Source organism: Dermacentor silvarum, chromosome 6 (genome assembly GCF_013339745.2).
Source record: "Dermacentor silvarum isolate Dsil-2018 chromosome 6, BIME_Dsil_1.4, whole genome shotgun sequence".
Lineage (NCBI taxonomy): Eukaryota > Metazoa > Arthropoda > Arachnida > Ixodida > Ixodidae > Dermacentor > Dermacentor silvarum.
This window is the reverse complement of record NC_051159.1, coordinates 79,003,007-79,029,297: the sequence shown is the minus strand read 5'-3', so window position 1 is coordinate 79,029,297 and position 26,291 is coordinate 79,003,007. Positions and strand designations below refer to the sequence as shown.

The window sequence follows — 26,291 nt, the reverse complement described above, 5'->3', positions numbered from 1 at the left end:
TCCCATTCGGAGCCTCCACGCGTTCCGGAGCGGCGTTCTTGCATGTATGTGCGGGTTCCCTTACTCACTCGGCAGGGCGCCTAGCGGCGAAGATTGTAACCGATTTTTACGTCACTGGGAGCGCCCAAGGACGGCCGAGTTTCAAAGCAGGCGGCGGCACGGCTGGGCATAGGCGATAAACACGCCGAGTGCATGAGACGCCTGCTTCGGGAGCCTGGAGAGCAATCAAGATGCAAGGTATGTTTGTGCATTTAATTTTAAATAACTTCAGATTACTTTCTTGTCGCAAACGAAGTCATCGCTTAAGAACATGCATTCATTGGGAGATTTTATTGCAACTATTTCCGACCTCATACTCGCATTGGCGCAGATTCGCATCCTCAATAACCGGGGGAGATTGACATTATCTCCAAAACTTTACTGTTAAGCGGACGACAGTGATGAAAGGACGCTGTTGAGTATTTGTTCTAAAGGCCGTTAAGGTATAATAGCGAGTATATTTAAATATGGGCACATAGCTTCTACGAGCTTGTGGTGGCAATAAGTTAATTAGATTGCCGACAGCAAGTGATGTTCATGAGACATGCAGTCTGCTGATTTAGAGCAACGCGTGATTTATTCTTTATTTATTTATTCAAAACAATCTTACGAAATTGTCTTAGAAACCACAGCTAAATGTGAACAGTTTCCTGGCTGGGACGTGACACCCTTACAACTGCAGCGGTAAGGAACAATCAGTCTATAAAAGTACAACACGGGAAGTGTATCATTGCGTAATAGTGTACATATTCATCGACATGTCCTGTCTGTACATATTAGAAAATGCTTCATTCTCTTATCATTTTTTTTGTTTTTGTTTAAATTCCAACACGTGGGGTTGATATGTTTAAGACAACATCGTTGGTCGCTCTTCCTTTTGTTGATTATTATTCGGCAGCGCTAAATCTACGAAAGCGGTCGTAAGTCATTAAAAGGCACGCAAGTACAATATCGGTATTAAGGATAAATTGTGAGCTTTAATGCGAGGATACCAATTTAGAACTTCTTTTCGGTAAATACACACTCTTACCTCCCCTCCACCCGCTAACCCCCACCCTTTCTTTTTTCTTTTATATAACAAAGACAGTTCGTGAGGAGAATTAATGAAACCGAGCACAAAGTTCAAGTCGCACCATGTCAAATGGCTTCTGGCACACATGGCGAACCGGGAAGCCATATCTTTAATCAGTTTGTTTACAAAAGCAGAGCGTCGCTGGCGGATGATGGAGGAGGATGAGAAAGGAGGATGAGAGAGAGTGTCATCTTGGAAGCTCCCCGCCGTCGTATCGGCTAGGCTCGTGGGCGCGATTGCAACGAGGCCAGCGGGTAAAAAGGAAACTTGGAAGGAGAATAATAAAAAGATTAAGAACGTTTACTTCTCGCACATTGTTAAGCCTGAGTGAAACATAATGCGCAAACGAAGTGCTTGCGATAGCTTTTCATTGCAACCATACGAACCAAAGGCTACGCAGCTGCGTTTTAAATATGATAGGAACAAAAAACAGAATAAAAGAAAGGAAAGGAAAGACAGAAATGTGACTGTTCGCTAGTTTTATAACGCGGGGTCCTGCATGTGCACAAGCGAGCTTAGTTGTGGCTGAAACAACGCGAAACTGACAAGACAAGAAAGAAAGTTGTCCAGGCTGGCAAAATAATTGCCAGGGGATCTAGTTTCTCTGTATTCTCAAATTTTCGCTGGGTTGTTGTATAACATTTAATAGAACGCTGTCAGCACAAGTAAGAAAGACCGGCTTCCAGCGGCTTTCCCAATAGTGACAGAGCGTCTCATCTCTGATATGTGTTACCTTGCCAATCGCAAGTGCATGTTGAAACGTGCACGTTGACTACATACTGCTGAACCAAAAAAAAAAAACATTTAGAGGCCTCCTTCTTTTTTTTTTTTTTTTTGAAATCTGCTTTCAGGAAAGTCATAACGAGTCGCCGCCGTTGTCTTATATGTATATACGCTGTCAAAGCAGGCCTCGGTCCAAAATTTTGGTAAAACGAGTGACTGCTGCCTCAACCATCATGGTCATCTTGCACGACAGGTTTCAGTCGACTTATATAGGCGACTATGCTGACTTTAGTACTCCTGCATTCGGAATACATGACGAGGTCCTTCCTATTTTGAGCGGATCACAATATCTAACACATCAGCTTGCTATTTTTTTTCTACTGTACCCTCTGAAATGTGGTAGCAACCAATAAGAGCTACTTTTTCTTGCACTTTGACACAAGGTGAGTTCACTTGACATATTTCTCATGCAGATTCTTCTAAAATGGTCCAGCATGCCAAGTTGCTGATGGTGGTCGTGGTGATTTTAGTGGTAGCTACAGACAGCTAGGTCTAGCCCGGCTGCTAATAGTTCCGCTTGGAAATGGTTCCGACCAACGCACGTCGCGAAACGTGCAACGAACTAGTGTAACCGAAGGAAAACAAGGAGAATACGTGACGCTATCTACGCTACTATGGGCCATCATTCAAACATTGTGGATTGCACGCACTGCATTTGAAACGCCTCTCTTCAATATACCTCAAGGGGTATATACAGTTCAGCACACTAGCATGGGCATGACGAAAAATTGCGTTACACTGGGCCTCATCGTTCGCTTTTCTTTCTTTTTTTATCCCACGGAGCAGTTACAATATTCTATCAGCCTCATTTCCATCTTGAGACAACACCCGCGTAATGCCAGTAAAATAATCTAAGGTCAGGCTTGTTTGACACGCGCAGGCGTTAGGAATGAAGTCACGAGCGATACCGATAACACTGTTCGTCGAAAAATAACTCAATTTAGCGCGCAATACATAAACTGTAAGTAATGCTGATGGAAAACGCTCGATTGAAAACACTTAGTAAAGTTATCGTATGACTTATGTGTTCGTTCTAGCATACACGGTCCCCACCACTTTATTTTCATCTTTTATTGTTTTCTATGCTGTTAATCACTGTCTTTTAAAAGCCAATGAATGGACAGAGGAGGGCGAAGCCAAGTGAGTTGTAAACATTTACTCCGTTCGGCGGGCATTCGACTTGAAAGACGGTCTAATCATTTAGTGCACTGCACTCTAGGAAGTGGGTGTCTCTGAATCGAGTCAAGGAGGAAAGGCCAAACGGTCCTTTGCAATGTCTTCGTGCAGGTCGGAGAAGCGAGCACACCATATGGGTTCTGTCACTGGGGGAAGGCAAGGGGGGGGGGGGGGGGGGGAGCAATGTGGGTCACTGACCTAAACTTGAAGGGCTCGCGTTTGTGCACACGCAGTGCCAAGAACAACACGCTATAACTGGTGCTACGGGTTATCGCGCTTCCTTTATCTTTATTTTTGTTATTATCCTTCAAAGCTTTTGTTGGCGAGAATAGGTCCACCTCCTTATCCAGATGAGCGAGGACTCTCTGCGGACAGGTTCAACGCCCTCCGTGGACGCTTGGTGCAGAACGGCCTAGATAGGCGAATATACATTTGGGATGTCTTGCATTATACGTCTCCCATTCCTCTGCATGTCATTGCCATAGGAATATCGTAAGTGCCTTGGTAGGTACACCAAAAAATTATTTAAAGAAATAGGGCTGAGCTCCTGCACTTCCCATCATATAAGGACAAACTCATAGCTCGGTGCTGAAGGCATTCCATGTTATGCAAGCCGCTAACAAAGACGAGTTTCTGCCTCTCGGTATAATATGTCACAATTAATTATTGTTCGTGTGTATATTGATATTTGTGCTTATTTAAACCATACAAGCGACAAAAAATACTAATCGGCGCATTCGAAGAAGGAATAACGAAAACCAGAAGGACATGCTTCACAATTCGCAACGACGAATAGCCTTGATGCCCCCTCGTAACCAGCTGCGTTCTTTGATGCAGCTTGCCGAAGGCTGCTGTTTTCAGGCCTAACTCACAGCCGTGGTCTCCTCAGAAATGCTGCTGCACGCAATGGAGGTAAGAATTCAACTCAATTCAATTTCATTAGCATTCAGTTCGTGTTCGAATTCCAACAGCATGACCTTTAAGAACAATGCCCAATTTGTGGCAAGCAGTTGAGCTGCAAGCGAACAGTCTCCGGTGTGAATTATTCAACATTAAGCGCGAGTGAAAACACACGAACCGTAAAAAAAGTTCCTCTTACGTTTCTTTATCTGCTGAAAAGCGCTCAGCATTGAAGCGAATCTGTTGATGTATGTCCAGATACATATGTTATATGAAAATGACCTAAACAATATTATCCAGTGGCCTCTAGCAAAGGACAATAGTTGTTTACTGTTTACCGCGGCGCTAAAATAAGATGACATCTTCAGGAATCTGTGATGTGGTCTGGCTCTACATGCGAGACCACTATAGGTGGTCGTAAATGTCTGCGCTGACCTTGAAGCTCGCATCTTCGACGTGAGGTACAGAACGCGTCCTACGCGTACTGTATGCAGGAACTGGCGTTCGCGCCATTACGTCGGATTTGGCCGAGATGGACGACGAAGAGAACGTCCCCAAGCCGGTCATCCGTGACGTGCGCAAGGTGAACGAGAGCACCCTGTGCGTCACATTCTCGGATGACACGAAGTGTCACTTCAACAGTGTCTGGGTAAGTAACGTGCCGAGGCGATTCGATTGCTGGGCTACCACATATTGGCAATGCGTCGAAGACACGTTATCAGACGCGCACGTTTTTTGACCGGGTTGTCATTCGTTCGTTTACCCCATGGTCACGGTGCAGTATTTCACGACATGTGTGTCTTTCTGTGCGTTAGCAGTCATGTATTTGTCATTTAAACTTGCCGCAAAGATCGTGGTATGGACCAGAGGTAGAACACCGGGCTTCTAAAGTGAAGGTCGTAAGTTCGAATCATCTTCCAGTCTACTACATCTTCCAGCCTTGAAGTGATGCGTACCACCGAAAAAAAATTGAAACATTTTTCGGCCCTTCCAGTCCGTGAAGATGGTTAACCAGCGAAGCGGAAACGTGCGGCCCCTGTGTTCATCACTGGGTTAATCCTGAGGGTTCAATAAAGTATTTCTCAATTATGAGGTTACATACACACGTTCGGCTGCGACGCAGAGAACGTCACTGACGGTATGCCCGCAGTCCTGCCGTTGTCGCTTACATTCGATGTCTCGAGTTTGCTCGTCGGCGTGGTTAGCAGCATTTGCCCGCCATTGCCGCTTGCGATTCTTCGAAATTAAATTGCTTCAAAATTAAATCTGTCCGTTGAGTAAAACAATGAATGGCTCATACCCCCTTAAGCAATGAATGGCTCATACCCCTTTACGCGGCCTCCCCATTACGACGACAGAAAAGGGAAATGCTACGCTGGAATGATGAGCGGCAACGCAGCCAGCTGTGCAAGCAGACGACGACTAACGTGGGAGCAGGTGGCACGAGCGCGTGCCGATCACGAGCACGAGCGAACGAGCCAGCGGCGGAAGAAGACGACGCTCGAGCCAATGCTGATGATGATAGTCTTGTGTGGACGGGCGATTTCGCCGAGTCATATAAAAGTTCGCTTTAAAATGCCGAGAGCCAGTGGGAGTATACTAGTCCATGTGCAACCAAATTAGGAAGGGCCTCTAAGCTTCCACAAGGATACTCCCTCGCTAGAACAGTAATTAGCCTCCCTCGCGCAGTATTCGGCCACTACCTCCTTCATGACTCCTGTCGCAAGTTGGAATCAGCTAGCGCAAGACAGGGGTAATTGGAGATCGCCAGGAGTGGACATAAAAATATGCTGATGATGACTCGCACTACAACTTGTGGTTCAGTAAGCCGGTGGATGCGATTGCCGCTCGCGAGGCACGTGCTGACCTCATGAGAAGGACAAAGTCGGCAAAAACACTGTTTCACGAGCTCGAGCTGCAGGAAAACAACACACAGGTGGCGGAATCTGCATAGCAGATCGTCCGACTGTTTTCTGTCGTACGCCTACACGGCCGTTTTCTGTCAGCTAGCAAAGGTTTTCGCAGCTCACTGAACGCCACGAGCACGAAGGCAATATAACTGATTCCGTGATGCTGTTCTGACGCGATGACGTACGATTCTTGTCACCATAACGGCGTGATTCCGAGCTTTCCTCAAACAGGCTGATTAATATAGTTTTCTCATCTTCCCTTCATAAGAGGCTGCAGATATACTGAATATTCGTGTGGACGTTGGGGGACAACTGCCGTAAATAACTAATTTCGTAACCGTTCCTGCGGCTACGTACCTCCTAACGGTTCATCGACCAGGGCAAGGAGGAAGAAAAAAAGGGAGGGAAAGGCAGGGAGGCTAGACAGCTGTAAGTACAGGCTGGCTTCCCTGTGCTAGGAAAGAGGTGAAGGTAAATAAAAGGTGATAGAAGGAATAAAACATCAAATATGGAGTAAATTCAGACAATAACGCGATGCAAAGCGCTACAACATTCCAAGTCGTTCGCACAATTGACAAGCCCTTAAGGACCTGAGCAAAGCATTTAAGTCCTCGAGTACCGAAACCTACCAGCCGTGGTTGCTCAGTGGTTATGGTGTTGGGCTACTGAGCACGTGGTCGCGGGAACGAATCCCGGCTACGGCGGCCGCATTTCGTTGAGGGCGAGATGCAGACAACGCCCGCGTACTTAGATTTAGGCGCACGTTAAGGAACCCCAGGTGGTCCAAATTAATCCGGAGTCCCCCGCTACGGCGTGCCTCATAATCGGATGCTGGTTTTGGCAAGTAAAACCCCACAATTTAAGTACAGAAAAGTGATTTTATGTCCATGTTGCTTTCTTGGCTGCAGCTCCGCGACAGTTGCACGTGCTCGGCGTGCGTGCACCCTGCAACGCGGCAGAAGCTGGTCAGCAGCGTCAAGATCAACCCCAGCATCCAGCCACTGTCGTGGGCCGTCGAGGGCGGGGAGACGCTGGAGATCTGCTGGCCACAAGCAGCCGTCGTCGCCGCCTCACTCCAGCACGTACTCCTGTGACTGGTGAGCCGGAAAATCCCAGTTGAAGTAACTGCGGCAAGAGCAAGGCGGGTGGTGTTCTCATCTGGGACAAACGACGAGGAAGCGGGATTGTCGATGATTCTTTAAGCTCGCTCTGAAACCGGCAAGAAAGAGAGAATAAAAGATAGAGAGCTCAGCCGGAACAGCATACGGTAAGCTGCGTTGCACATGCGGAAGAGAGGAGTGATGGAATAGAGAGAGGATGAAAAGAGTCACCTGAAAAAGTGATGAGATTTTAGTGGAACAAAGGAATGGCGCACACCCCTGCGCCGCGCGATATCAGACTTCTTTAAGGGCGGTATGTTCAAACGAATCAATCCTGAGACAGGATGTCCTGAGCTTTTGGGCTTCTCAAATGAAAAGTTCAGTAATCACAAAATACGAATGGCGGGCTCGTAAGGCAATATCTGGCCCCGGGTTTCCACAAGACCATAGCTATATATTTTTTTTCATTCTGCTTCCTCTGCACTAAACTTAGCGGCAATTATTTTTAATTTAATGAGCTGGTGCAACCTAACCTCGAAATGTAGCACTATTATGACGATTAGTATTTAGAAAGCTCTGTTTGTGCTTCGCGCTACCAGTATATTTTATTTTGGTCTATCTTCCTGAAGACATCATGCGTTCTGAATTACCATAACAAAAAAGACATTTTTGAAAGTAAACAAGGTTTTCTGCGTTTAATATTCTTAACTACACGTAAATTTAATAAAATGTAAATGAAGGATATCGCCCTAATTTTGGTTTAGTTAGATTTACGTTCTATGTAGAAGATTACTGTTCTACTACATCCTCCAGGAAAATTCCGTAACCCTTACTAATGATTGAAAGAGCATTGATATACCATAAGACGCACTGCCTTGTAGTAAGCCATGATTTCGCTACCGTCAGTGCTATATTTACGTGCTGTAAAACAACCTTCCATTTACTTCTCTTCGTCACGATACTGAAGGCTTTACCAGTTCGGCAAATTGTTCGAGAATAAAGACGGCGAGCCGGTCGAGGTGTCCGACATGTTCTACACCAACACCAAGTCGTCAACGATCCTATGGAACCGCGACGAGTTCGAGGAAAATCCTCCGGAGTTGGACTACAAGACGTTCATGGAGGAACGCTCGGGCCTCAAGCAGATGGTTAAGAACATCGTCAAGTACGGCATCTCTGTGCTGCATGGTACGCAACCCATTGTAGGTTCTTTCTCTTTATTGCGGTATCAATTATATGGACACACCCGGCGAATTTCCGCGGTCGTCGCCGCCGTGCCGTGCAACGTCCAAGTTCGATAACATCGCGGCTGGGCGCCGTATGCTGTAGGTGCGATTGAAAGCGTGCGAGGGTGACCGAGAAGGATGGTGGCTCGATCTCGCGCGCGCAGGGGAGGAAGGTGGGGAGGAAGTGCGCCGTCTTCCATCTGGCGCAAGGCAGCAGAGAGACGTTCTACTCCGGCGGCGGTTGCGTATGACGCGGCTGAACGCGGCCGCGCCGGCCCTATCTTCAAAGCGGTCCGCGGTGGGTAGAAAGTCTAGGCGCGCCGAGGGCTGATGGCTTCGTGTGCGCTGTGTTCTCGCTGCTCAGTTGCACGTTGACTCGAGAGGCAGCACGAAGGGCAATTCGCCCGCTGCTTCTGCCGCTCTTCCTCACGCCAGCGTTTTGACAGCGAGTGCCCGCAGTCATCGAGTGAGATGCGTTCATGTTTGCCTGTCCGCGCATGACACCATGCCTGTTAATTTAGTTAGTAAGCGAATGTTTACGAGTTTATACGGCCGATAAAACTACCATCTTTACTTCGTATAGCTGTCTAATAATTTGCTGTCGCAATCGATGCATCACCTTCCTGGCGAAACTGTGACATTTTTTTTTCATTCGTTGTAATGACATGACGCTAAAATGATAGTCGAATATACATTTACCTGCAAGTACGTATGGTATCGCAGGCAGGTTCCATGCTAATTCACATTAAAATCACGAATTTATGAATTAACTTGGCACGCGCTGCCGCTTTGAAAGAAACTCCTCTCGTATACAGTTCTGAAGGAAAATAACTCTGTGTGTAGAGTTACTCTTCCACTAAGACCTTTCGTTTGATCAAGTTGACGTCCTTATATCGTAGCCCGAATACCGTGTGTACTGGGTTTAATGTGCCGAGTGTCGTACTTTCACACGTACCTTAATGTTCGCTACGTTTTATTGGTTTTTAAAGGAGGCTTTCGTGTCGATTTCTGTTTGCACAGCCAACACCCACCTTTATCTTATCGCCTCTTGAAATGAGTGTTTGGAAGGCTTACTAAGTAGGTTTACCAACTTCGGCCTCCTCCCTAATAAGCAAATGTTCCCAGAGTGTGTGGAGTTTCCGCATATCACTTCTTTTCTGACGCAGACGTTCCTCCTCACGAAGACGAGCTGGAGAAAGTTGCCTCCCGTATGGGCTACATACGGGAAACTGGCATGGGACGTGTGTTCGACGCTACTTGTCAGCCGGATGCGCACAGGGGTTCACGTTTTCATCAGCACACCGAGCTTCCCGACAGGGAGAGCGCCCCGGGTAAGCTATTATTCCTGTCTCCGTTGATCGCGTTCATTGCACATGTGCTTCCTGGGTAATTGCAATCAAGGGTCTTGCACGCAGGTTTTATGGTGTTTTCAATTCAGACCTCAGGGTCGTTAAATGGGTGCTACCAAATTCTTTAATTGCACAATCGTTCCTTTATATCCGCTGCTTTTGCTCTCTTTTAGTCATTGCCAACGCGTTAGACTATGAACATTGGACCACGTACAGAGGTACTGGTGGAACCGCTCCGGCGCACTGAGGCTGAGAGACAAGAGACGAGAAAGTGGGATGTAAGGAAGGCAGGGATGTTAACCTGCCGAGAGACTGGTTGGCTACGCTACGTTGGTGGAATGAAGAAGGGGAAGAGACAGAAGGGAGAGGGAGGGGTATAGAGATGTGCACGGGCAGTACTTCAGAGTACAGAGTCAAAGACGCTCGTACAAACCAGACGTTCTCAGAAACCGCATAAGTGCCTTCACTGCCTTCTGAGCCGATGACCGGGGGGGGGGGGGGGGGGGGGGAGAGAAGGGGACGGTGTTCTAATATTGTCTGTTCACTCAAAGGACAATCATCGTTTCCTGAATGCGTTGAACACAGACTGTCTTTGTGTTTCAAATTGAGGATAGCGTCACAATAAGTGGTCAGTGTTCACCTCGCATCCACAGACATCACATACAGGACTGTCAGCCATTCCAGTTAGTGCTGAATATACGCTAAGGCCTGAAAAACATTTCGAGCCCGACAGAATCGTATTCTCTGGCCCTCCATCAGTCTCGACTTCAGCGTATTTTATTTCTTGCGTGCGTATGCTTTTAACCAGTTTGACGGTTCGCGCGCTGCTTTATTTACTTGCTCTTGTGTGATCGCGCTGTCTGATCGCACTGTCACTGCGTCGAATTGGTACGCTTTTCCTGCTTTTTGTTGTTACACAGCCACTGTCCACAACCTCTTAAACCATTGTCCCTGTGGTCACCTGATAATTAGCCTTGAAGAATTACTGAATTTGTTTCAAAACAAAGGTATTCTCTCAACCAACTCGGCTGCAGCAGTCTTCCTAAGTCCCCTTAAGTTTCACTGGACCAGAGAAGTCTGATTCGAAGACTTAAAATCTGCAATATTTGATGCATGATGCGTGTGGACTGTATCTTACAGTGAAAATTGGGTCTATGATAAATAATTTAACTTGTTTCGGCATAACTCGTAAACAAGAACGGATTAATTATAAACATGGTGGTATTTCACCGATTAAAAGAGCAATATTTGTTCGGAACGCTGTTCACATTCCGATAAAGATCAAGATGATCATTGTGGAGCTGAGAGACAGATGTGCAGTTTTAGCGTAGTGGGATGAGTCATAATAGCTGTCAGTTCAGATTCCTTAATTACCAGCTGCCATGGTGCAGCTTTTGCTAATGCTGTAGCTAGTGCATTTTAATTTGAAGCTATAGCTGGCGCAATGTTTCTATCATAATAAAAAACGATAATAATATCGCAGTTTGACTAGGAATGTGACAGGAGCTAATTTGCAGGTTAGATTCCATTTCTTTCCCGTTTTCTTTCTTTATTTTTCCCCCACGGCAATTTTAAAACATTTCGATAATGCTCTCGCGCATAGGGCCACTGATTCGCAGAGAAAAATGGCACTAATGCGCAATGGACGGCAAATTATGGCTTTTTGCTTCCGTCCAAGCAGCCTCTAACCCCATAGACATGACAAATTATCTGGGCGTTGTCGGTTTTTCAGAATTTCTAAGTGCTGTCACAACGCTTTGAATTGGCTTTTACCAGAGCCATTCCCTTTCTAAGGTCGCCGAAAACGCTAGTCGTCAACGTCGAGTTCTCAAAACGTTGTATTTGGACAGATTACATGGTTGCCTTGCACATAACTTCTGCAATTCTTCGACTAAGGCATCGCATAATTTCAAATCGAGGCTTAGCCTCAATATATGTTAAACCTGCATCAGGCATCCTGATGCAGCAGCGCTATCATTGAAGCACTGCGGACAGCTAGCTGAACTGTGCCGTAACATCAGCAACATACAGAGATTACTCCTATATTACTCCTACGTTAAGTAATCAAGCTATACTCTTGACAAAGACACGTGAATACTCGAAGCAGCCTAGTAGTCTTTCCTGAGACACAGCCGCCGAGATTGCGCATTGATGCAGACGAGCGCCGCGGTCTTATAGTTGGCGCTACGAAGGATGTTTCTGCCGGCAACGCTTGCCGCGTTGGATGGAGATCCGGACGCTGTGACGACGAAGGTGGTATCAAACGACGACACGCTGGCACCAGGTGAATACGACACACGCACTGCACGCACGGCACCTGGCACCACTATAGCACGGCAGCACCCATGCACCAACTCAGAATTATATGCTAGCACCTATAGGCCATGAAGATAACCCACCATAATACGTGTAGATTTACTAGAAGGACCTATGTTTCCAGAAGGACTGGGGATGGTGCGCTTTATGGCCCAGGTAGCAAGCACACCTCGGGAGGTAAGACCTATGTCAAGAAATATTGGGAGTGATACATCGAAATGGTCGATGAAAGTACTGTAGACGCTTTCATGCGTCAAGATTCGAGTTATCGAATGGGTCGAATAGTCTAGTCGCTCAAAAGTGACTTAGTGACTAACTGTTGGGCGTTTTGGTCTTGCACAACTATCGAGGAATATTAGCGTAAAAAATGACTGCGCTCGCAATCGCCGAGAGTATTTTGCGTGTATGCCAACCTCATCCTACTTTAGCGGCTGTCACTCGGGGTCCGTTGCCTCGTTCCCACTGCAGCGTTCAGCGTCTAAAGCGAGCGAAATTGGCTTGAGCTACGGCGAATTCCGCCGAGAAAGCCACCAGCGCGAGGCTAATTCTGCAGCCGTATAACGTGTTTCGTTCGGCAGCAGCCAGGAAGGCAACATGTGAAACATGTCACGTGCGCCTGTTAAAGGCTAATTTCGAGCCGAAAATGGGAATACGCAGGTTTCGACAGCTGCACCACCCATCGCTTACATCACGCAGAATTATCCCGAGAGCAAACTTTATTCGAACTGGCAAATGACACAGGTCACGCGATCGATCACGACTTGGGACTGAAGAGTGACTCGGGGTGTCTGATATTCAAGAATTGTTCGCAAAACGACCTGTCGCAAACGATCGCTTTTACACCGGTGAAATCCGTGTTACTACAAGCCGTGTTAACGAAGTGGTGCGTTTAAAAGGAAAATTCTCACGTTGGTTGCCATTGTGCGGTGCTTTCGCATCGAACAAGCTTTCTTGTCCGTAATAGCAACACAATAGAAAAGGCAGGATGTCAGAACAGGTGTCTCTGCTTACGCCTTGTTTAGGTCAAGTAGGCGATAATTTTTCTACTACAGAGACCACGAGTTTACTACAATTTTCAGGGCGCACTTCCAGGGCGTAATTTTCAAAATGCTTGCAGTGCATCTGACATTTGCTATTTCCGGGCTCTCGTCACATAGTTTGATGACAGCCATGTTCTAGACGACTGAATGTGCACCACGACGGCGTCGGTTCTCGTAGCGCGGTCCCTGGCGAAAAAAAAAAAAAGAGTAGTAGCGGAAATATGCCTCCACTCACTGGAAGCAGCACGTAATATAGTCGTCCACGTATTCGGATGTCCGGCTCCAAAATGCCGCTAAATGGTTCAGCAAATGTGACTCCACTAGCGGAACTGAAAAATAGAGGAGGAAACTATATGGTCGCTTTTCTACCAATTTAACCATTTGCGACTGTTTCTTTGCTACGTAAAGGCCCTTGCGCTACTTTTGCGAGTGCAGTGTGGATGCACCCTAACTGTGGCGCCGATCCTCGAAATAACTATGAGCAAGAGATGTTAACGCCGCGGTGTTTCTGCGGTGAAGAAATTTCGCTCACTCTTGACGTCGGACGCGGCAGTGCGAACAATCAAGGTGTGCAAAGTGTCTGCTCCACAATCGTATCCGTAGAAGGATTATGACATGTTTCCTTGTGAAAAATACGTAGTGGTTCAAGGTGAACACGTATCTTTCAATAATCATAGTAATTCCAATTACTCGTATTTAGCCACAATAATATTTCCCAAGATATAAACTATCAGCTTCGAGTTTACAATACTTCAATTCGAAACGTAAATATATGCTTCTAAATAAAAATTAGGATATTCGGCACACATCTCTAATTCGCCTCTATTTTCCGGCTCTAGCATGGTGTAAGGTCGTTTACTTTTCTTTCCTAAAAATAGTGCACCGACTGTGGTATTCCGCCTTCCTATACTGTGGCAGCTTTTTGGGGTTGTCTTAGGAACCAGCGCCAAATGTTAAGACCTTCGGGGACGCAACTCCGCTGCGATGTGAACATAGCGAATTGAAAATAAGTTAGTAGGCAGTGAGTTACCAAATGCCGTTGCTATCTCACACAGGCGTCAAGCTGCTGTTGTGCCTTTCATCGGAGGTGCCGAAGCAGACACTCAGTGGGACGCCCAACAAAGGAAGAACGTTCTTCGTCGACGGCTTCTACATAGCCCAGTGGATGAAATACAACCACCCCGAGTACTTCAGGTTACTTGTGTCTACGCCGGTCACGTTTTCCTACTACGACTCGAGGCGAGGTGTAAGTATAAAAATATTTGGCACAGGGCGTCTTTTGATTGAGGAATGTTTGCAAACAGAAAGACTGCAGATAAAGATTGCACCCTGTTTGCTTGCACCCTGCCACTATGGAGATCTCAAAGGCCAGGAAGATGCAAAGTGACAAAGTCAGTGATATAAAACCCCGGGCAAGCTCGTGTGCGACCATAGTAGGAGTGCTAAATTAAACACGCCACAAGTGCTTGTGTCGTAGTATTTCTATGCGCTGTTATTCATTTATTGTTGAGTGTACGCAAGGTTTTTCCTAGTAGATGTTACAGTCCACTTGTTGTAAATAACAAGATTGTGGTGCCTTTCCGCAGAGATGACGCTCAAAACCAGGGCCCACGATAGTTTCTTTTATTGCGATAGCAATTATATGGACACTCAAAGAGGATTTCTGCCGTCGGCGTAGCCCTGAGGTTCCGTATGACGTCAACGGCGATGAAATCGTCGCCGCGCTGTATGTGCCAGTGAAAGGGCGCGAGGGACGCGCGGCGGAGAACAAACGCACGTTCTGCGCCTTGCTCCCGGAAGGGCTGCAGAATTAAGCGTCTCTTTCCTCCTTTACAATCACCATATATATATATATATATATATATATATATATATATATATACAGAGAGAGAGAGCAAACGCGACTTCTTCCGTCGCGCGAAAGGCCGTGGGTGGAGGGGGGAGGGGAGGCGAGAGAGAGAACAACTTTATTTAAAAATAGACCCCAGTCCGGGTCCACCAAAAAGAGCGAGGCCTAATCTTCAGACAGGCCCAGAAGTTTAAGGTGTACGAGCAGTGCTTTCATAATATCTGGGGAGGAGTCCGCCAGCCACTCCTCCAGGTTCACAGGTCTTCGTATAGTAGGTATTTGACAGAGGCTCCCGCGCATGGCTGCATGGGCACCCGGACAATCCCACAGAACGTGGGCGTTATCCGGGAAACCACCGCACGCCACACAGGTGAGAGGCCCGTCCTTGCCTTGTATGTGGTGCTGTATGAGGGGGTCAGTAGAGAGTGTGTTTGCGCACGCCGCACTAGGGCCGCTTCGCGTCGCGTCATGGAGTGGGGTAGATTTGGATAAACTCTGAGGCGAGGTTTAGCTGCGGCACCAAATGCGTATTTATATAAAAAATTTACACCATGTTCCCGTAGGGGAACCCTGAGTAGTATGCGAAGCAGCCATGGGGTCGACTCAAGTTCCCATTAGTTTTCAGTTCGTCGTTTCCGTTAGCTTGAGGTACGTAGCTACCGGCTTCGCGAGCCCGAAGTTCGGGATCGGCCTGTCGCCGCTGCCGTTTCGTGGCAGCGGCTCGAGCCCCCTTCTCCGCGGCGCTGTCCACGGCGCTGACACTGGCGTTGACGCTGGCGCAGTCCGTGGCACTCATCGCGGCGTTGCGGGAGGTGAATGAGAGGAGCGGAGTGCGCGCGCGCGTCATTATACCGCGAGCTACAGTGGCGCCCCCAGCGGAGTACGCAGCGCCACGGCCAGGCTCGACTGTCAGCGCGCGCTCGCTCGCGACAGTCGAGCCCGGCTGTGGCAGCGCCTACCGTCGCACCTCTAGCCTAAGCTGCTTCGCATTATCGCGCGCGGAGCCGCAGGTGTTGCCATTCGTTGCGCAATCCGGAGAGGAGAGGAGGAATGCCGAGAGGAGAGGAGGGGGAGGAGGATACGCATGCGCAGTGCGGGTGTGGACGCCGCACGGCGGATAGATGGAGGGAGGGAGGGAGTGACATAGCCCCGACCATAAGCTGCTTCGCATCTAAAACGTTGCGAGGCGAGAAGGTGGTAAATACTTCCGACGCTGCTCGACGAGTTTCCCGTTCTGATCTCGTCGAAAACCTCCGAGCGCCCCCAGAGGCCCTGGCAACAGTCACCAACGCCGCGCGCGTTCGGTGCGAACGCGGGCAAAAAGGCGACGGCGTCGACAGCAGTTCTGCGCGTTGCTGGTGCTGCTGCATGTCCAAGTTTATACAGCTGATAAAACTACGATCCTTACTCCGTATTCTCTAGTAAGTTGCTATCGCAATTGATGCTTCGCCTTTCGGGTGAAACTGCGACAATTTTTTTTAATGGTTTGTCTTCCAGTCACCTTACGGTGGCACAGAGAAACATTGGTTGTCGAGCAAAAGCATTAATAAAGAAGGTGTTTAGTAACACCCTCTCCACAGCACATGCCCCTTTGTGATCGTTGCGACAAATAATGAAGTCCTTGCGAATACGACATCAAGTCCTGTTTTCTCTGTTTTAATGTCTTTATAAGACGACCGCCTTTTTTTTCTGGTTTCTTCATAGGTGTGGCTTCGAGATACGTTTCCCATTATCAGGACAAATAACTATGGGAAGATAAAGAAGATTCATTACAGCACGTTCTCTATGCGGCCGCCGCTGCTGTCGTCTAGCGAAGCTACGAAGTTCTACGAGGCATACAGGTGAGCACCTGAAGATGTAATTTCTTTTTTGTTTTGCTGGTCCCACTGTGTACCGCTAAGTTCACTGCTATGACACCTTGTTTGCTTTTTGGAAGAGCACGGTACGTTTTCAGTTTTTCTATCACTGGTTATGCCCAGCCATAGTAGGCTACCAAACTGTTCATATTAACTAATCAGCCATAATCGGCTACCAAAACAAATTGCGTAGTTCACAACAGCAGTCTAACGAGAGGTGTCTGTGGAGCCAACGTTTCTACAACGGAGTTTTCGTCAAGCGAAGATGCCCTGACGAAGACGAACTACAGAGAGATTCAACTTTTATTGGTGCCAGCAATTCACGAGGGCGGGCGCAGCCTCCCTCCGCCTAGCAGACGGCCGAGATCCCCTGGGTCTCAGCGGCTGCCTTGGCTAGCTGGACGGCCCAGACCTGGTCTTGCTGGTCTGAGCTGAGCAGCAGGGTCCCCCACTGCTGCCGGTTTTGAATTTTGCGGCCCACGAAAGGAGGCGCCTTCGAGCTTGCCCATAGAATATGTGGCAGATCCGCCCTACCTTTACATAATTTGCATTGATCGTTGTATTGCCCTGGATAGAATCTGCAGCAGGCCACTGGGTTTGGATACACGAACTACAGTTCTGTAACGCTGGCTCCTGAGACATTTCTTATTAGACAGCTGTTGAGAACGTAAAGCCTTCATCCTGCTCTGAATCTCTTCGCAGTTCTAAGGGTTTCAAAAATCTCATGACTATAGTTGCTTATTGTCGTAGCCAATTGCACTTTGAAAGTCCCAATAACTCTTCCCTAGCGATTTCTTTCATACAAGAAAAATACCTTTACGATCGGAGCATTGCATTTTCTGTACTATGTATAACTATTGATGAATTTATTCTTGCACCTTTGGCAAAAGCGGTGTGCAAATTCTTCTTTCCCGCCTGGCACGAAAGTCATAGCTACGAATTTGTACGTGTTGACGGCAGCAACATTTATATCAGGTCCAGAAAATGATAACAACGATCTCAATTTCTTTGAGCGATCTGCATGAATGTTTAAAATCACTGGCCAAAGGGCTTAAATGTCGGTCAGACGCAACAACTTACTAACACGGAGGTAGTTCGTTTCTACCATTCGTTCTTTATTTTTCGGAACCATGTATAGGTGGAGTCATAACCTAACTACAAGAGCAAAAAATTAAAGGAGCAAATAACAACCTCTTGAACGCGCGCATGCAGCTTCACTGTAGGAAATATGCGGCTGACCATATGCCATATGCGCTTACGTGAAGCCGTTACTGCGCTCTTTTGTAGCTGCGCAGCTGCACAGGTGTTGGGGTGCGAGTAGCTTGTTAAGTTGCTACGTGCTTAGGCACAGGTAGCTGTAGCCAGGATGTCGTCTTATGCTGTTGCGGCATATACAGGGTGGGCCAGCTAACGTTAGCCAATCGCTTAAAAATGATTATATAGAGTATACAAGGAGGCATCCAGGGGTATTCTGTCAGCATTGACGTATCGCACCAGGAGGATGTTTTTTTTTTCATAATTGAACCATGGATAATTAGGTTCGATTAATTAACGAATATTTTAATTACTGAGTTGAGGGAGCGCGAATATTGATAGAAAAGTAATAATTGTGTTTTAGAGCAGCCGATTCAATTGTTTTCAGTGTGATATGTCTCGCGTAACTATTTTTTCCGCGTTATAAAGAGTACGCGCAAAATATGAAAATAGTCACATGATTACGCCGGGACATCAGCGGTACCAGGTGTTACTCGGAAGAATCAGCTCTGCTCAATGCCGTTGTCCAGCTCCTCAATGCCGATGCGCACCGCATTGGATTCGCACTTCACGCGGAAAAGGCAGCTCGCAGTTCGCGGTGACCAATACCGATGCCTTGCCACTGTCACGTGGCTGCCGAGCCAGGCATTGAGCAGAGTTAATTCTTTCGAGTTACGCTTCTGAGTTACGCCTGGGACCGCTGGTGTCGTGGCACGCAGACGCGTAAACATGCGGCTATTTTCATATTTCGCGCGCGTTCTTTATAACGCGGAAAAAATAATTACGCGAGACATAGCACCTGAAAAGCAAATGAATCGGGCGTTTTAAAACACAACTATTACTTTTCTATCAACATTCGTGCCCTCAATTCAGCAATTAAAATATTGGTTAATTAATCTAATATAATTATCCATGGTTGAATTATGAAAAAGAAATCCTCCTGGTGCGATACGTCAATGCTCACAGAATGCTATTGGCTGCCTCCTCGTATATTCTATATTTTATTTTTAAGAGCTTGGATAACATTAGCTGGGACACCCTAGTTTGTATATTTATAGCCGCATGAAGGACGACAAAGCATTAAAATGGAAACGGTTATTTTACCCAACTTACGGCCCGCGCAAGCGACTGTCGCTAATAATGTCGGGGGTCATCGAAATGAACAATGCAACCTGCTGTCAATCCTTATTAATAGGGCATGCTCGACCGTTCTCGATAAATTGTAAGTGGTCGTTAAAATTTCCAAACTTTGTACGCGCATCGCATGCAATAAATGTGGCCACAACACTTGCGGCATAAGCTGGGTTTGAGGGCACGAACTGTGCGAGCTCGTCTCGCGTGAGAGTGGAAGAACGATAACGCCGATATTATGGCAGAGATAATAGATCGAAAGTGGGAATAATATGCCCAATTATCCCAGCAATTATCGCGAACGAAAATAGTGCGGAACACTTGTATCTTTGACGTAATAGTTCAGCGGAAACCCGCTAGGTCTCCACCTAGCGGGTTTCCGCTGAACTATTACGTCAAACACTTGCCTTTGCTTCGAGTTGTTGACAAATTCGACTTCGCCCTGCCATCTGCTTGCCGCCTGGTTAGCTCAGATGGTGGAGCGGCTACCCCGGAAAGGCGGTGGTCCCGCGTTCGAGTCCCGGACCAGGACGAATTTTTCTTCAACTGCGAGGCTTTCTTTCGAGGAACCTGTATGGGTTTCCTTTGTAGCAATTGCTACATTTGGGTGGATGTCTCATTTTCCCTTTAATTACTTGTATCTTTGTAATGCAGTCTACTGCACAGATATGTTTCAGTTCCAAGTTAGAATTATGCCACACATGGCGGAACTCTATTAATGTTTCTGCCCTACCTTTCGTCATGTTCTCTCTCTCTTTTCTTTCTATCGGTTAATCGTTATATTCGCATTATCACGGCCTTGTCGGCCCCTCTCAGCGCCTCTTTTCTCCTGGTAGCTCTTCACCTGCCTGCGCCATGAGCCTGGCGTCATATTGTAACGGCGGAGCTGCATAAGGCGAGCGTAATGTGTCAACCGCGAACAGTAAATGTGGGCCGATCCTGGCGGCAGTGCAGAAAGGGTCCAAGCGCAGTGGCACATGCCCATGTGAACTGGCGAAGCTGAGCCTGGCTAAGTCTAGCTATGCATGGTTGGGACTACTTAAGCTGAGTCAGTCATCGATAGCCAATCGTTAGCTAATCGATTATCGATCAATAATCAATAAGTTGCCGAAAATGCTGGGGATGACTTGGTAGTGCTTAGCCTAGCCCAAATATGTGGCCAATACCTTGCGATAGCCAATCAATAGCTAATCGATAATGGATCAATAATTAAGAAATTTCGGAAAATGCTCGGGATGACTTGGTAGTGCTTAGGCTAGCATGAAAGGCAGGACTAGCTAGGTGCCCATCAGCCCCGCTGTCTCTTTAGCATTTCGCCTCCAGTGCAACCTACGCAAATTTTTTTCTTCTTTTTTTCTTTCTTTTCGCGCGCTGCGTACACTGAGATTCCCGACGCAGTAATATTGTGCACAAGAGGTGACGGTCAGGTACAAGGTGCCAAGACTGTAATTGGCGCTATATGGTGAAATATTCGGTCTGTATAAGTTCTATCCATGTGATAAAAGCATACGGAACACTTCATGACTTTAAAGTTTGGCTTCCATTTTTCCATTTACCTTGTGTCATAGAGTGGTTGGATAACTAGGCTCCATGCATAGGTCTCCATTCTGAATCCACAGAACATTCGCTTCCTGTAGTCGTTCGTTCAGAATATTGACTTGCACGAGTAATTGTATGCCTTTTCGCGGTTCACGTTATGCAATTGTTAGCTGTTGTTCTTTTTTTTTCTGCTATTAAACTACGTTTGTTTGTGTCCTTTACTGTCGCAAAGCAACGTGCCTGCCCAGAAACCATGCCTATGTTTCATTCACTTACGTTCGAGTGCTTGACTCGCTCGCAGCACATTCACCAAGCGCATGGAGGAAGAATCGTCCCAATACGCTTTCCACTTGGCGCCGGGAGACCTGGTCGCCTTTAACAATCGGCGTATTCTCCACGGCATGAAGGAGCTGGGTCCGGACCACAAGGACGTGTACGTTGATTCATCTTTATTTATGATAAATAGAGGCCGGATCTTTAGGCATTAAAAAAGCGCGTTTGAGGCGCCACAAATAGGCAGGCAAAGCAACGTGTTAGGCCTCCAATGTCGTAAATATAGGCACAATAAATTTTTACATAAATGCAAATAATTTCAAACGAAGACGTGAGCGACCTGTATCTACGACAGGAAAACAAGAAAGCTTATTGTTTATTATGGCACAAAGGAGCAAACAGTTTAACATAACTGTGAAATTGTCCCATAAAACTGCTGGACTAATGACCTTCATTTGGCGTAATTTAACAAGCACACTGCTCATATTCACGTTCAATGGCCACTGTACTCGAGCGTTGCATAAAGTGAAACAAGCATGAAAAAGAATGAATGAATGAATGGTTTTTATTTCTTTTCACAATGAAAAAAGAGAAGACAGGACTAAAAGCTGAGGTACAGCTTGACGAGGGTCCCGCCCCCTTATACGTTTGACAGCAGAGCACTGCAGAAACATTACGAAAAATGCAACACTTGCAACAAAGTAATATTGGAAACAAAATGCACTTTCAACAAAAATAAAATCTAGTATAAAATTACACAAAGACAGATATACTTATATACACATAGAATTTCGCAATTATACCTATATACACGCATGCAGATACAGACCATATGCACAAGCAATGCACGCAGATCTATATACACGTATGTACAGGTGTGCTATCACGCACTCATGACTGCAATATGTAAACAAAACTTTTATGACATACTAGTCTATTTGGCATAACTGACTGAATAGTCTTATTTCGTTGTTGGAAATGCATAAAGGATAAAAGTCTTCCTGTTCGAGTTGATTAAGTAGAATGGGTACTGTATGTGTTAATGATTGTTTATCGTAATTGGTCCGAGGTTTGAGGACGTGCCATTCCTCTTTATGCCTAGTATCACGGATGCTACGCTTTGCTTTTAAATCGGCCAGAGAAAACACAATAGATTTATTAGACTTCAAATATGACCTGTAGCTCAAAATTAAACGATAGTTGTATAAAAAGAACACAGGCAAGATTTCAAACTTTGAGAACAAATTTTTCGTAGAAAATAAACGAGGGACATTGGCAATGTATCGCACTGCTCTTTTCTGGAGCAAATGCAATTTCATAAGGTTTACCTTGCTAATAGTGCCCCAAACGAGGTTACAGTATTGCAGAACTGACAATACTAAAGTATTATAAAGTAAAATTTTAATTTTAAAGGGGAGAAAGGATTTCAATCGACCTATTGTCCCTACAGCAGATGATAGCTTTTTACTTACATGTTCTACGTGATCATTCCAACTTAAATCTTTAGCGAATGTTACCCCTAAGACAGAGACCGTGTTAACAATTTCTAATTGATCCGTACCTATTTTCATGTTTATTGAACTTCGTAATTTTTTGCCTCTTTGCATATAGACAACAACTTTTGTCTTGCTGGCATTTATTCGCTGACAGTTTGCATCAGCCCAATCTTTAAATTCTCTTAACGCTCTGTTCCCCTGAAGCTGTAGTTCAGTTTCTGACGTAGCAGTAATAAACATTGCTGTATCATCAGCATAAGAAATAAATTTTGCCCGTACTGAACTTGCTGGCATATCATTTACAAACATTATGAACAGGAGTGGTCCAAGGATGCTTCCCTGCGGAACTCCAACTCTTACAGCCCGAAGACTGGACTTTTTCCTTTCCAACTCGACATATTGTGCTCGATGCGATAAATAAGATTCAAAGAGCTCCAAGGCGATACCACGGATACCATAAGCTAGCAGCTTAGCGAGTAAAATTTTATGATTTACAAGATCGAATGCTTTAGAAAAATATATGTATATTCCCATAAGTAATATTTTATCGGTGAACGCCTGTAGAATTGTTTCTTTATGAATTAAAAGAGCTGTTTCGGTGGAACGATGCTTCCTAAAGCCATGTTGGAAATCGCCTAACAAATTATTTTTGTCAAGATATGATACTATTCTAGCGTGAATTATTTTTTCACTGCCTTTTGAAAATACTGGTAGGATCGAAATTGGACGATAATTTCCCAGCAAGCTTTTGTCGCCTTTTTTAAACGCAGGCTGCACTCGAGCAATTTGCATGTCTTTCGGAAATTGACCAGATGATAGAATCAAGTTGTAAATGTGAGTAAGGACAGGACAAATGATGTCAAGGACATGCTTTACAGGTCCAATTTGAATACCATCTGTGTCCTGGGATTTACTACTTTTAACAGAGCTTAGAAAAGAGAAAACCTCAGCACAATTCGTAGGAGTGAAGAAAAATGACTTTGCACTCAAGTTTCTAATGGGCAAAGCATCATAATGACTACTCTGTAAATCACTATACTTCGAATACTTGAAAGCTGGGAATACTGATTTAAAAAAGCACTACTTTATGCCTCCATGACGCAATTTAATTAAGACATAACAAAAACAGACAAATAATAAAGAAAAGAGAGACTACAATTTATTAAGAAATTAGCATGTTCTTACATGAGGACTGTTAGGTACAACTCTGGCAATTTTCTCATATACAATGAGATTATCGGAATTGTACAAGCAAAATACCCCAACACTGCCAAATACACTTCCACCCATTTGAAGTGCACGTGTTTGAAGAAATCTGTTTGGAGAGCACGCGGAACGTAGTCTAAGAATCACTGTGAAAATCGTGGAAACAATAGCAAACTACCACCATCTCCAAATTTTTGGATTCAAAATTGTTCCTCTTGTCACTGAGAATGATCTTGTACGCTGAGAAGGAACGCTCGATGGCAGTGAACATCTTAAAAAGTAAATTACAAACAAAACAATAGCCGCGTGCACATCACGTTTTTCTTTTGCTCTTTACGCTCCTTTCCCCTGACAGCTCTCCGCGGTTTCGCAATCGCCAACCGCGGCGCGTCCCATTTCCTGCTACTAGGGGTTGTTTTCCAAAAGTTCGTTGAACTAGATGACTAGGATGAACCCCATAGAGTTCCAAACAGTCAATGTTGCCCGCTAACATGAATAATGGTCTCAAACTGCACTCGAAAGCGAAACTTGAGGCTAAATAGTGTTCATATATGCGCCGATATTGAAAATAGGCATTTATAGGCACTATAAAAACACTATAAAAGCCCTTCTTAACCGCTAATTCATGCTCATATATCAAATTGGGGGGATAGGAGCTCAAGGAACAAAAAAGGCATTTGCCTAAAATCCGGTCTCTAATGATAAACACACGTACTTAAGCCACTTACTTAAACCAGTCGCGTAATGAGATCTTGAAGGCATGGTTATTTAAGTTTCCATGTTGACCGCTTCTGCAGTGGGGCAAAAAAATTCATAATTTGTCATTGAAGCAAATAGGTGATCCAATTTTAAGAACACTACATGATCGGGAGGGAACACCACATAGATAGCAAAGGCGCTAGGTGCTCGGATCCGTATCTACATGAAGTGGCCGATAGCCTATGCAACAACACGTCCCAGATTGAACAAAAGAATGTTTGGAAACTCGGATCCGTGACGCCATACAAAAGGCATCACGGATCACGGCGCGTCTGCTCGGCGAGAAACAGACCGAGCAGACGCGCCAAACCCCGGGGATATGTGAAGTTTATTAACCTTCTTCCGAACGCTGTGCCCAGCGTTCCTTCCAGATGGAACAATAACCGTTCCTTAATTTTCGTCCATACGGAGAGATCTCTGGATGCAACAACGGGTAATTATTAAGTATTAACGTTGTAACAACGTGTCACTATTAAGTATACTTGGCGGCGTCTCCAGGACACCAAAACAGGAACCTGGACTGGTCCGCCTGTTCGGGGCTCACCGAAAGCTGGCCGCAAGTGTATAAGATCAGCTATCCGCTTTCGCATACTGCAGCTTTTCTTTGCGGACGCTCCCCTGGCATGATCCGGACTCGGCGGCGCGAACCTACGGACCACCCTGGTACCAATTATTGGTCGCCCTGCTCACCCTTGGATTTCAGGACAGATTTTTCAACCCTATCTTTCCGCTTAGTTATTATTTGACTGACTCATTTATCATATGGGGGGGGGGGGGGGGATCATTTTTAATTTCTACGGAATTTATAAAAATCGCATGTTCTAGATAACATAACTCGAGTCCTTGAGCTGTATTATTCAGAGAGGCGGACATTACTTGCACGAGAAATCGAAACACCTTATCCAACTAATTAACAAAATTAATTAAATTCCTAATTACTTCACGGCACGTATTGTAATTTAAAAATTGTAGCTGGTGTGTTTGCAAGGCACATCCATTTGGTATGAATTTCCACAATGACACCTATTTGGAGATACGCGTCATCAATCTCGCCTTAATAATGCACTGTTGTTCCACCTACTTTTTTTTTTTTTAACAAAGCGCTGTTTTATGCGTTGACGCGCAAGATCAACTATAACGCCCATGTATTTCGTCCTACACTTTGGGAAATAACATCTCGAAACTCGTGTCATCCTTAAAATTAATTTAAGTGGATACGTCTTGCAAACTCACTGGCTGCAATTGTTAAATATGTGCTCTAATGTAATCATTTCGGAAGTTAATAAGTGAGTTTTCGTTAATCAGTTGAATATGTGTTTCGATTCCTCGTGTTACTATTGTCCGCCTCTTCGAATAATCCAGCTGAAGGAAAAGAATTATGCTATCTGCCACAGGCGATTTAAAAAAAAATTGGTAAAAGTTAGAAATGATCACCGCGTATGAGAGCACGAAAGTAAATGTAAGGGCACAAATGTGGCTGTTATAGAGTGATTCACTTCCTGCGACTAACAGTTTCTCGGTATACGTTTCAGGATCCTGAGAGGTTGCTACATGGACATGGATGAAATTGCCTCCCTGTACGAGAAAATGCGCAGGGACGATGACCCTTGAGCGTTCAATATGATCACGGTACCACAATGTTTTGATCTACACTTCAAGGCTGCCTGTCCATAAAGCGCACCAGAAGACTTCTCAGCTTTTGTACATAGCACTCTACGGATATGTCAACGCGCACACGCGCTATGCGTCATTCGTTAATAAACTTATTGTGTATTGCGCTTGTATTGTGTCGCTGGTTCAGTGCGTTCCGCAGATCGCCACCAGGATATGACGAAGGGGATTAGAGTTTGACGTTCGGCGTTGCCGGGAGGAGACGCAGTTACATAGTCAAAGTCATGTTAATAGAAACAAGATATTCCTGTAGAAACCATCTATAATGATTGTCAAAGACGGCGTTAGCCTCCTTTAAATATATGCCGAAATTCCGTTGAGTGACACTTTACATAAGCCACCTAAT

The 26,291-nt window shown here is 45.6% G+C and overlaps 1 protein-coding gene across 1 annotated transcript; it reads left to right on the top strand.

Moving 5' to 3' along the window:
• Positions 1-99: 99 nt before the first annotated feature.
• On the top strand, positions 100-26,052 carry LOC119455633 (gamma-butyrobetaine dioxygenase-like). Its single transcript, XM_037717050.2, is given in 11 exon segments — positions 100-237; positions 3,908-3,982; positions 4,465-4,619; positions 6,789-6,932; positions 6,934-6,977; positions 7,948-8,168; positions 9,373-9,537; positions 13,967-14,157; positions 16,465-16,601; positions 20,842-20,973; positions 25,807-26,052. Coding segments are annotated over 11 exon segments (1,350 nt in total). The 5' UTR covers positions 100-230; the 3' UTR covers positions 25,886-26,052.
• Positions 26,053-26,291: the final 239 nt, after the last annotated feature.